Source organism: Dendronephthya gigantea, unplaced genomic scaffold (genome assembly GCF_004324835.1).
Source record: "Dendronephthya gigantea isolate DGI-Jeju-01 unplaced genomic scaffold, DenGig_1.0 000051F, whole genome shotgun sequence".
NCBI classification, from domain to species: Eukaryota; Metazoa; Cnidaria; class Anthozoa; order Malacalcyonacea; family Nephtheidae; genus Dendronephthya; species Dendronephthya gigantea.
Window position 1 is genome coordinate 180336 of NW_021163061.1, and position 13073 is coordinate 193408.

The 13073-nt window shown below is 40.4% G+C and overlaps 2 protein-coding genes across 24 annotated transcripts in view; both read left to right on the forward strand.

Annotated features, from left to right (window-relative positions):
* LOC114528740 (probable ATP-dependent RNA helicase DDX43) overlaps window positions 1-13073 on the forward strand; it is a 192429-nt gene that overhangs the window by 140569 nt on the left and 38787 nt on the right. The gene's annotated exons all lie outside the window — the stretch shown is intronic.
* Window positions 6071-7884, forward strand: LOC114528697. The gene is made up of 2 exons (XM_028550374.1): window positions 6071-6642; window positions 7093-7884. The coding sequence occupies exons 1-2, from the start codon at window positions 6121-6123 to the stop codon at window positions 7882-7884; spliced, it is 1314 nt and encodes a 437-aa protein (XP_028406175.1). The 5' UTR covers window positions 6071-6120.

Here is a 13073-nt window from a genome sequence, read left to right on the forward strand (position 1 = left end):
AACCACACCACCAACCCCACAGGCCACAGCCAAAGTCGAGAAGGTTAGAAGACCAACAATCTCCACGGCTGGATCTAGTGAGGAATGGACATATTTTCAAACACGGTGGCAAGATTACGTCGAAGCGACTAAAATAACTGGCAAAGACAAGGTCGTGCAATTATTGGAATGTTGCGACGAGACACTCCGCAAGGACCTCACACGAAACGCAGGCGGCACCCTGACTAATAAGCCCATTGACGATGTCATGGCAGCAATACGTAAACTTGCAGTGCGAGAGGAGAACACCATGGTGGCTCGAGCCAAACTATATAACATGCATCAAGACCGCGACGAAACCATACGCAGCTTTGGCGCTCGCCTCCGTGGACAAGCCAGCATTTGCAAGTTCACAACCAACTGCCCCAACTGTACAGCGGAGATCAACTACACCGACAATATCCTTCGCGACACATTAACCAGGGGAATCGCAGATAGTGACATCCAACTTGACTTGCTCAGCGACAAAAATCAAAACATGACCCTGGAGGAAGCATTCCAGTTCATTGAAGCCAAAGAAGCGGGCAAACGCTCTGCAGGCCACCTCCTTGATAGCCAGAGCGTAGACTCTGCAAAAAGCCAATATCGCCGTGGCAAGCAGGATGAACTCACACAGAAAAAGCAAGCAAACAAGAATATCCCGTGTTCCTACTGCGGTAAACAAGGCCACGGTAAAACCGCACCACCCAGAATCCGCCGACAGGAATGCCCCGCCTATGGCAAAACATGTGAGAGCTGCGGACGCTCCAACCACTACGCTAGCCTGTGCAGAAGCAAAGACAAACCCAAGATCCGAGATACAAAACATACCCCTAACAAAGAAGAGGAAAACGCAGTATTCGACAGCTTATGTATGACCAGCAACACCCATAAACATTGCAATACAATTTCATTGGACCATCACGTCTACAATGACCTCAACGCCCGCTGGGTGAGACAGCCGTCCAAACCTCAACCATACCTCCAAATCAACGCCACATGCCATCCAGAAGATTACCACGCCCTTGGTTACAACCTGACATGCACCAAACCACGCCCCGCCAAATTAGAAGCCATGGCAGACACTGGATGTCAGAGCTGCCTTGCCAGCATGGGCATGATAGCACGACTTGGACTGCAACAGAAAGACCTCATCCCAGTTACTATGCGTATGCACGCAGCAAACAACAACGGAATCAAGATCGTCGGCGCAGCTATCGTAAGATTCTCTGGTCAATCCAAAGACGGAAAAACGTTAGAAAGTCGACAAATCGTCTATATCACCCAAGACTCCAACAAGCTATTCCTCAGCCGCGAAACATGCACAGCCCTAGGAATAATTACCAACACATTCCCGACCGTGGGAGAAGCCCTGCATGTCGACAGCCATACTGATGACCCACCGAACAGACAATGCGACTGCCCTAAATGCCAATTACCACCACCGAAGCCCAAGGAATTACCTTTCCCGGCCACTAACGAAAACCGAAAACAATTAGAGAATTGGCTACTCGATTACTATCGGTCCAGCACCTTTAACACCTGTGACAAACAACAACTACCCCTCATGGAAGGCCCACCGATGCGCCTCATGATCGACCCGAAAGCTCGCCCAGTAGCCCACCATACGCCAATCCCAGTTCCTCTACATTGGCAGGACGAAGTAAAAGCCGGACTTGACCAAGACGTCGCACTCGGAGTCATCGAACCAGTACCGATCGGCGAACCTGTGACCTGGTGCCATCGGATGGTCATCTGCGCAAAAAAAAATGGGAAACCGCGTCGCACAGTAGACCTCCAAGCACTTAACAATAACGCCACTCGGGAGACCCATCACACACAAAGCCCATTCCACCAGGCAAGGTCCATCCCAAGTGGCAAGAAAAAATCAGTGTTCGACTGTTGGAACGGCTATCACAGCGTCCCTCTCCACCCAGATGACAAACACCTCACCACATTTATCACCCCGTGGGGTCGCTACCGATACAGGTCTGCACCACAGGGTTACATCGCCTCAGGGGACGGCTACTCGCGCCGATTTGATGAGATTGTCTCCGACATCCCCAATAAAACCAAATGCGTCGACGACACGCTTCTTTGGGCGGACAACCTCACTCAGAGCTTCTTCCAAGCCGTCAACTGGTTAGACATCTGCGGTCGCAACGGCATAACCCTTAACCCGGAAAAATTCACCTTCGGATCAGACACAGTCGAGTTCGCAGGATTTGAAATCACGGCCAACACGGTCCGCCCCTGTCAACGCTTCTTCGACGCCATCCGCCACTTTCCAACACCGACTAATATCACAGATATCCGCTCCTGGTTTGGCCTGGTTAACCAGGTCTCCTATGCATTCGCAGCAACCGAACGAATGCTACCCTTTCGTCAGCTGTTAAAACCTGGCGCAACATTCCTTTGGAACGAACAACTTAACACAATCTTTGAAGAATCTAAATCTGTCATCATTAAGGAAATCAACCAAGGCGTTCGTATATTCGACAAGTCACGTCCCAGCTGCCTCGCCACTGATTGGTCAAAAAACGGAATTGGCTTCTGGTTACTTCAAAAACATTGCGACTGCCCATCCGCTGAACCCTACTGTTGCCATACCGGTTGGAAAATAACTCTAGTTGGAAGCCGCTTCACACATGCAGCCGAATCTCGATACGCACCCATCGAGGGAGAAGCACTCGCAGTAGCGGACGCCTTAGATAAAGCCAGATTCTTTGTCCTCGGCTGCACTGACCTCATAATCGCCGTAGACCACAAACCTCTCCTCAAACTATTTGGCGATCGATCATTAGAAGACATCCCCAACCCCCGACTACGCAACCTCAAGGAGAAAACACTGCGATATAAGTTCCGAATGATACACATCCCAGGTATCCGCCACAAAGCAGCTGATGCGATTTCCCGCCACCCCACAGGTCCCACAAACCCCACCATGCTCCACCTCGAGGACGACATCGCCATGACAGAAGACCATTGACATTAACAACATTACCTTTATTAGTTACTGTTATATTACCACCTAGAACTCAGTCTTTACACAAAAGACCTAGGGGGGGATAGAGCATAGTGTTATACGTATAGAGCCTGGGCTCTAACCTTCATTGTTTTCCATCATTCGTTAACGAATGATGTACTTGTAATAGTCCGAGCTATCATCAATAAAGTGATCGCTTCGTGAAATAGATTCAGTCTTATTTACATTCAGTCGTACAGCGCGAGAGCATCATCAAAAGGAAAACATGTCGAATATCCTAAGTCGCTTCGTCTCGGGCGAGAGTAATCCTTCCATTCAGTCTAGCCACTGCAGCTCTACTTACAGCAAGTCAGACCTTATGCAAACATCATCCGCAAAGTCGACGTCTTCAGCACCTGAAATGACTGATCGAGCTAGCCCTGATGTCCAGTTTCGCATAGAAAACCAAGCCACAAATATCCAGATGCAAGCTCCACAATCGTTCAATTTCCATGGCTGCACAGTGTCAATCTTTAACAACAACTACACCACACAAGAATGATCGTTCCCACTTTCCCGTTGAACTTTTCTTCCCTTGGTAGTTGTTTCTTTTATAACATTTAAGAAGAAATCTTACTTACGAACTTTGGGCATTTTAAAACCAAACTGTTTGCTTCTGACCGTTGATCTCGCGTGTATTATACGTATTGTTTACATGTCATTTTATGTCGCGTGAGTGACGTTCGCGCGACCGTATAAAATTAAATTAATTAAATTATTTTTCGGTGTAATTGTGGTGTATCGATTATTTTCTCGAATTTAATATATCTAGGTACAGGGTGTATACTAAAACAATTAGACAACTCGCCTTCGTTGTCCATGAACGAATAGTCAACTCAGGCTTCGCCTTCGTTGACTATTCGCTCATAGACAACTCGGACTCGTTGTCTAATTGTTAAATAGAAACACGCTTCTCGACCAATCAGCACGCGCGTACTATAAATGTTATATTATAATAATGAAATATCACATTTCTTAGGGCGATTTCCCGATTCCCCCATTCCCCGATTCTCCCATTCCCCGATTCCCCCATTCCTCGATTCCCCGTTCCCCCTTTTAAAGATAGCCTGTTCCATGCGACAGATCGCGATTAAACTTCGGCAGTCGGAAAATCATCGGATGCAGTTTCTGAAGGCACCTACTTTTGCTGCATGTCCGAGTGCGCATTCCAAGGTCAGATGTCATAATAGTTATTTACGAGACGTCATCATTCGTTCGTGCTGAGTGAGAAATTAAAAAAAAGACTTTCCGCCAAACAGGCGGAAAGAGCGTTAGTATTCTCCACCTTGAATTGTTTAGACTGTCTCGTGAATCTAATAATATTAGATTCACGAGACAGTCTTATAAAATAACTGGAGGTAAAACTTCATGTGTTTTACCAGTCATTTTCATTGTTTTGCTTGGGTTCCCTGTACACTCACTTTTCTCGACATAACAAACGCCCCCATATTGGAATGAATTTATTCTCTAACAAGTAAACAAAAAGTGTTGAATTCACTCTTGAAGTAACTTTAATCTATCATTTTTCTTAAATATCTGATTGATTGTTTCAACTCATAATCATAGAAAAGTTTGATTTTCACTCTTCAAGTGGGAATGTCAAGCCTTGTGTCAGCAACAGTCTGCACCTGATTTACTTTGCTTTAAAATTTGATTGATAGCTCTATTGAAATGAGTAATAGATTATAGTAATAGAAAAGAATATTGTGTTAAGATGATCGTGAGAAACTCTGTGAATGAAGTGACAGGAATATTTGTACAAAAAGCCCGCACTAACATATTGTAGGTGAAGAAACTTAGCGGGCTTCCCGCCTGGAAATTTCCATATGGTAAAATTTACAGGATGAACATACGGACCACAAGATTGTGAGGAATTCAACGCATGAATGAATCAGCGCTTCCACTTTGAAGGAAATTTCCTTTTAAAAGGTTTTTTTGTAAGATGAAGGAAATTTGAAGGAAATAAATTTTAAAGGAAATTTGAGGGAAATTCTAGAAAAACGAAGGAAATTTGAAGGAAATATAAAAATTTTACCATATTTATTTAATATTTAGATCTTTTTGAAAAAAAAAGCGCAAAATAAGCCTAAGTCTGACTACATAGACCTTGCGCATAACACTTATTAACCGAAAAATAATTAATAAATAGAATAAATGCCATTAATTTACTTGAAATACTTCGTTTAATACTTATTTTGTATAAATCATAGTAATTGTGTGAAATAAATTATAATAATTACATCTAAAACATTCAAAGTACTAAAAGTAGCTACTTTTTCCCTTCACGCCTCTATATGCACGTAATTTATATAAATTTTTAAATGCAAGTTTTGATTCTTCATTCATTTAAGGTCAATTGAGGTCAAAACCATGACTTTTGAAGCTACGGGCCTATTTTGAATGATGCAATTCTGTTTATAGTTTTAGCTCTGTCAGTTTTCTGTACGAAGTATAATTGTATTCAGACTTTGAGCAATGATAAAATTGAACATTACGATGATCGATTTGAGAAAAGGCTTTTTTAGAGCATATTCAACATAATTTCTTTTAATTGCTTGTAGGAAATGTGAAGGAAATTTCACAGTTTTTTAAAGGAATTTTTAGTGAAAATAAGGAGAAAAAAAGGATTTTCTTATTTTCCAAGGTGGAAGCACTGGAATGAATCTGCTTTCACATATTGTGTTGTGGTTTGTCAAAGTTTAGCATCGCTTGGAGTAAAAAAACTCGGTATGTCTTCAATTGTGACAAGTATTCTCAGTTCAACACTTGGTTTATTATGGAATAAGGTCCGAGACTCGACGGCAGACAACCTCAAAGACGGGGATGTAACCGATGCAGAAATTCGTAAGATTGTCGTACGCGAATTAAATGATATCAAGTCTAAAATCGATGGCCTTTCCCGATCAACTTTACTCAACAGTTATAACTCGTTAGGAGAAGGAGTTGAGTTACTCAGTGTTTCTCTTGATAAATCAAATCCCGAGCAGAGAGCGAACGAAACTCAGGACGAACCAGGTGAACCTTCGAGCGTTATTCAGTCTGGTATCTTAAACCAAGCAATAGAGCTTCCTCGCGCCATGGAAAAGCTTAAAATCAACTCGGACAGAAAGTTTGAAACTGCGAGGGAAAGATTCAAAGATGCGCGCAAGACAGCAGCCACTGCTTTCTGGAATGAGTCACTTAGTATCGAAGATCGAATTTTTGCCGCGAAGCTACGAATAGTTTCAGAAATACTGGAACATCTCGATAGTCCTGAGATCGCAATCACTGGGTGTTTGTCGTTTTTAAAGAAGCTTCATAGCTTACCAGCCATTCAAGAGATATTCTCGGTGTATTTGAACGGTGGAGTCAAATCGTTGTTGAATAAAACACAACGAGTGGAGAACGTCAAGTCGGTTATGTTAATGAACTATGTGTTGTTTCAGTATGTTTGGAAATTCAGCAGCAAGTATTTGTCTGAAGTGTTCGACGACATGCCAACGATTAAACTTCCTGATCGTAGTTTTCACCCAACAAGAAATTGGAACGAAATTTCAACAAGAGAGTCTATGGGAGAGGAATTGCTTCATCCTCCCTACGAACAGTTCCTTGATGAAAAAATAGTGATGGGCGATACTTCGATACCAAGTATCGATACTCACCGATATTTATGATTTGCAGTAAATATCGATACTTGACCAGTGGCTGCAAAATTTCGATACTGAGCCTACAGTATTTTAGGTCAGCGTTTTCCACCAAAAAGTATAAAAAATTTGATTTATTTTTTTTTGTTCGTCACTTTTTTGTTCCTTAGTTCTTTAATTATACGCTACCAATCACAACAATTTCTGCCCATTTTTCATTTCGCGAAAAAACAAAGGGAAAAGCCAAAAATGTGAGTGGATAAATGCACGTTACGGTTTGGTATATGAAATTACAAACGGTAAAAAACGGCTCAATTTTCTGGTATCGGTATCGAAATTTGGTATCGATACCACTACAAATTGTCTGGTATCGAAGCGGTATCGTATCGATTTGAAAAAGCTGGTATCGCCCATCACTATGAAAAAATAATGCCCGCCTTATCTGCTGTGAACAGTCAGGGGGATGTTCTTACTGTCCCTGATACTGGGTCTCGTGACGACATCATGATTATCCATGAGACAGGAAAAATCAAACGGGTTGAAATACCTGAATTTGCAGGTTATATTTTAAAGGCGCTTGCTGTTGATATGAATAACAATATTTACGTGGTGAGAGGACGTTCTCGTGAAGTATTCATATTGACGATATTGGACGAGAATTACAATGTAAAAGCAAATCATACATTGGATTTTCTCGAGGACAAAAGTGTGTTGTCTTCAGTTAAGATCGCGATATGCAAAGACGATGATATTATCATCATCCAACACGAAGACCCTCATGTGTATGTTTGTGACAAGACGTGTCAATTGAAATACAAGTTTAAACGTGACTCGAAGTTGCCATTTTCATTGAGTATTTCCCAGCAGAATGAAATCATGATACCAAAAGACGATCATACGGCGGTTCAAATATACACCAAGGGCGAGAAAGGAAATCTGAAGACAACAATAAAAGTCCCAGAAGGTCATGAGGTATGGAATGTCGCATTTCACTCCAAAATTGGTAAAATATTGGTTTTAACAAGAGTTAAGGAAAAAGATTGCTATTTCATTCTGTGCTACCCTGAAGCAGGCGGGGAGCTGGAGACTCTCACCTTCTGTTGTAAAGATAAAAATTTCTTCTTTGAATTCACCCCAAAACTGGTATCCCATCCCAAGGGTCCTGTTGTTGTTGTAAGACACAGAAGCATCATTTACCTTCAATGGGATTTAGTATGAACAAATATTTTCTGCATAAAACACAGTAAATACTTGTCTGAAATAGTGCAACTTTGAGTTAACTAAAGCAAACAAGAGATGCAGCATGGTTTATATAATTTTTGAATTATTTAAAAAAGATAACGTAGTTGTGAACTCTTCACACGGGACTTGAAAACTTGGCTAATTGTTTGAGATTGTCTAATTTTTCGCTAGGAGTTGTAAATGTACAGCATCAATTAGGCCCGTTTCAGATGACGAACTTTCCATGTGCCAAACCTAATGCAAATTAGCAAAATCTGTTGTTCCGCAGATCATTAATCGAGACTGCAGGTAAGCAAACATGATCATGTGCCGTTGATCGCAAATATTTCTCTGAATAGCAACATGCTCATGTCTTTCGCAGAGCTAGCAGAGGCTAGGCGATATAAAAACAATTACTTGATGATGCAATTTTTGTTTTAACAGAGTTTTTGATATCATTCTGTTCCACTCTCCTCAAGTTGGTGTTAAGCAGGGTAAGTTGCTATCAGTAAAAGATAATTTTTTGTAAAATTTTATAAATATATATAGATATTTTACCACTTCCGATTTCACTCGCTGTATTTACTGCGCTTTTGGTGGTGAATGATTGCATTTATGCTCCTTTACTAATGGCAAGTCAATCAACCAACTCAAAAATCTTTGAGATTTGGCATGAAGAGGAGTAAAAAGGAAAGATTGACTATGTTGTCCTTGGTCATAAGACATTTCAAATTTTAACTGCGACTGACCAGATAAAACAATTCGATATCAAAATATATAGAACACTTCAAAAACACAGAAAAAAGCAAGAGGCATGTAAAATACACACCAAAAAACGAGGCATGTAAAATACACACCAAATAAGTTTAAAACAAACCAGATGCAAATATATCAATACACACGAATATGAAAAATGCTGAAATATTTTAAATAAAAGAAGTGTATTTGAAACTATATGTAAGTCTAAATTTGGCAGGTGAAATGGGAGGTAAATCAATGTCAATGCTATATAGTGGTTCAAAGTCTAAGAGTTCAAGTCCAAGGGGCAAAGATCAAGACACACGCAAATATATAAATTAAATAGAAAATATCATTCATAAAAAATAATGAACACATGGTTGCCAACTCTCACGGATCCACCGTGAGCATTACGGATTTTACTAAAGTCTCACGGTAGGCTCACGGGTTGTTGATATCTCACGGAAACCTCACGGATTCTCACGGATTTCGAAAATAACCCAACTTGTAATTAAATATGTTAGCTTTGTTGCACATTTTAAGTATTAAGAGTGACTTCTTTTGCATCAAATTACAGAAAACTCTTTTCTTCTGAAAAAATTAACGCTATTTTAATTTAATAAGCCAAAAATAGATCATCAAAACATCGCTACTTGCAACATCGTACCCAGGGCCTATCCCTAATCCGCCCAAATTTTTGAATATGACTCCATATTTTAAAACATTTTCCGCTCGGCGCCAACCATGGTCGCGCCTCGTGGATCTCCCAAGCAAAATCTCACGGATCTGTTTTTCCCAAAGTTGGCAACTATGTGAACATTATAATAAATATAAGTTGATTGAGTGCTCTGTTTTTCAAATATTTAACGCTATGCATAAAAAGCCAACACGTGTTATCCTAAATTCGGCAAGTCAAATCGAAGCTGTATTAATGTTGTATCAAATGTCAATGGTATAATTATACTGTATGTATCCGAGGGGCAAAGAACGGCACACACACAAAGACTGAATAGAAAATATCAATTATCATTCACCAATAACAATAAATATCGACAAATTTGAGTTGACTGAGTGCCCTGTCTTTCAAATATTTAATGCTTTGCATATAAAGAAGCCACCAGTGTTATAAAATTCAAAGTCCCGGGGCAAAGAACACGCACAAATATGTAAATTTAATAGCGAATAATTATGAATGGCAATGCGCATAAATGTCAATAAATATAAGCTAACTGTCTTTCAAATATACAACGCTTTGTTGTTTGATTATTCTTTGTTAAGGCCAAACCACCAATAGCGCAGCAAATGCAGCGAGTGAAATCGGAAGTGGTAAAATATCTGTATATCTATAAGATTTTACAAAACATTATCTTTTACTGACAGCAACTTACCGTGCTTAACACCAACTTGAGGAGAGTGGAACAGAATGATATCAAAAACTCTGTTAAAACAAAAATTGCATCATCAAGTAATTGTTCTTTATATCGCCTAGCCTCTGTTGGCTGAGCCTGGCTCTGCGAAAGGCATGAGCACGTTGTTATTCAGAGATATATTTGCGATCAACGGCACATGATCATGTTTGCTTACCTGCAGTCTCGATTAATGATCTGCGAATGTAATAATCAGCGATAAAATGAGGGTAAAAAAGCTAAGAAACTGGCAATCACAAAATTTTTTAACTGTTCACCAGAATGCCCAATGGAAAAGGAAGCACATTGAAGCACATGGGAAGAAACAGTATAATTATATAAACTTGATTCACGCATAGCATTGTGGGTCTATCTAATATTCGACCACAATGCAATGCGCTAAAGCAAAATTTAAAAAATTCCCAACTACATCAATTAGGTCTGCTACCTTGCTCGCTCGCCCCAGGCTCGCCCGCTGCGGCAGCAATCAACATTATTACATAATGTAACATCCAGCAGACATTCCTATCCAGCAGGTAGCCAAGATTATTGGTTGCCTAGTCTCCTCCTTACCTGTAGTTCAGTATGGGGCTCTTCAGACCTTAGAGCTAAGGGTAATTTTGATTCCTCTATGACTGTCTCTGAGGATGGCTTGATAGAGTTACGATGGTGGGTCACCCATCTTGAAGAGAGTTTTAGATTTCTTTTCATTCCTCCTATTGATATAACTATATACTCTGATGCACCCCTAGAAAGATGGGGAGCTGTACTAGGTGATACATCTTCAGGGGAAAGATGGTCGCCAGATGAATGCACCCATCACATAAACTACATTGAACTTTTGGCTGCATTTTTTGCCCTTAAACTGTTCTGCATCACTCTTAAGTGGTGTAAGCATGTAAAACTCATGATAGATAACACCGCAGCAGTAGCTGTAATAAATAACATGGGTTCTTGTCATCGCAGTATTTGCCGCTCTATGGGCTGCGAAATCTGGGAATTTTGTATGAAATACAACACTTGGCTTACTGCTGCTCACATTCCTGGTTCGCAGAATGTCTTAACACGCAAAGAATCTCGTCATTTTTATAATCCAGATAGCGAATGGAAACCAAACCATTGTCATTACATAATGCGCTCAGTACCTTGAATTTTCAAACTTAGATGAATCTTTTTGCATCACACTTAGATATAAAACAGTTCGCAACATATTGCTCTTATCCGCCAGATCTTGAAGCAGTGTTCGTTGATGCTTTCTCTATTTCGTGGATTGACTTGAAATTTTATTGTTTCCCGCCGTTTAGTTTTCTGTTACAGGCTGTAAAGAAAATAATTCAGGAGCATGCTAAGGGAATTTTAGTAATTTTCGACTGTCCCACCCAGCCTTGGTATCCTTCGCTAGCCTCTCTTCATGTTCCACCTCCTGTGCATAACCCCCCCCATATAGGGATCAAAGGGTGCCGACACAATAGGTTCACGTGAACAAAAATCACGATTCACGTGGACAAAGACCATGCGTTTGCACGTGGGCATGGGTCTTGGATCATGTGAACAAAGAAGTCATGATTCATGTGGACAATGACCATGAGGTACATGTGAACAGGGATCATAGATCATGTGGGATGGAGATTTTCCATCACGTGAATAGGAATCAATCATTGAACATGTGTACAGTAGGATGCATTTAGAGTGTAAATGAGATCATTTACAATTATTTTAATATGTTATAAAATTTAAAAGATAATTCACAAATTTCTTCTGCTTTTGCCTCGTTCACGGAGATCTACCCCAGCCAAGAAGCATTTTATAATTTTAATATAGTAGCTATAAACTTTTTTTTTTTTTAAAAGACCCCGACTATTCTTACATGGAATATTTCGGTTTACAAACACAAAAAATAGTCCAAGAAATACTCCAAACATTTTGCTAAATTACTTCCTTTCTGCCGAGTATACGTCCATCAATTGCAAGTATGGCAGCGCGAATATTAGTTCAAATTCTGTTTTGTGGATTTGCGGTTCCTTAGCACATCATATGCTTCGCCAACTGCTTGCCAAAGCTTAGTTTTGTTCTCCTCTGCTTTTGCCTCATTTACGCAGATCCATCAACCAACCGATCTGGGCTCCTTTTGCTGATTTTTTCAATTTTAACTTCCTCTGTATGAATTTTATTATAATGTGAGCCATAATCTCATCTCTGGCTAAAGTTTTCACTATTGTTAAATCAGCACCGTACATTTGTTTAAATGAATGAGTCATTTTAGAATGAGTACATTGGTGCTTAAGAAATGTAAATCAAGAGATTTCGCTCGGTTGCACACATCAAGTCAGATCCTGTTTACACTGTACCCGATTCGCATGGTCACGACATCAGTTTAAGTTGTTTTACAGTATATTTGTCCCCCAGAACTTTTTTTTGTCAGATCATGCTAAAGTAACCATACTACCAAACGTTTGGAGGTGAAACTCCCGTTGACATGATTAATTTTGATGTCGTGACCATGCAATCGGGACTAAGAGGCTACTTTTGGGATGTAAATTAGGCGCTTGAAAAATTAAATGCGTGGGAAGAGCACGTTGTGGATGTAAATGAGGCCGGCTAGCAAATTATATGCATGGAGAAAGCACGTTGTGGATGTAAATGAGGGGCGTGCGAAATTAGACAAACGTGGGTATGCTAAAGAGGAATGTGAGACCACATGAACAGAGTGTGCAAGTGGTGTGATTAACACGTCGTCTACGCAAATGAATAATCCTTGAAAGTAATATGGGTTACAATTTTGTGGAATGAGCCGATGAGCACATGCGTATAACTGCTCATAATTGCTCGTAACTGCTCATGAGAACATGCTCAACCGCTCGTAGACATTTTTAATACCAAACTATTAAGTAGTATTAATATCAGATTTGGGTAGATTTTGAAGGCAAAATGGGTTGCAATTTGGTGCAATGAGCGTATGAGCATGTGCTCATAACTGCTCATAACTGCTCGTGGACACATCCTCATAGCTGCTCATAGCTGCTCATAGCTGCTCATAGCTGC

What these genes read in the sequence shown, in the direction of transcription:
- LOC114528697 (XM_028550374.1), top strand. Translation starts at nt 6,121, where the DNA reads ATGGAAAAGCTTAAAATCAACTCGGACAGAAAGTTTGAAACTGCGAGG. An exon ending in AACAGTTCCTTGATGAAAAA is followed by an intron (nt 6,643 to 7,092) that starts ATAGTGATGGGC and finishes CACTATGAAAAA; the next exon opens with ATAATGCCCGCCTTATCTGC.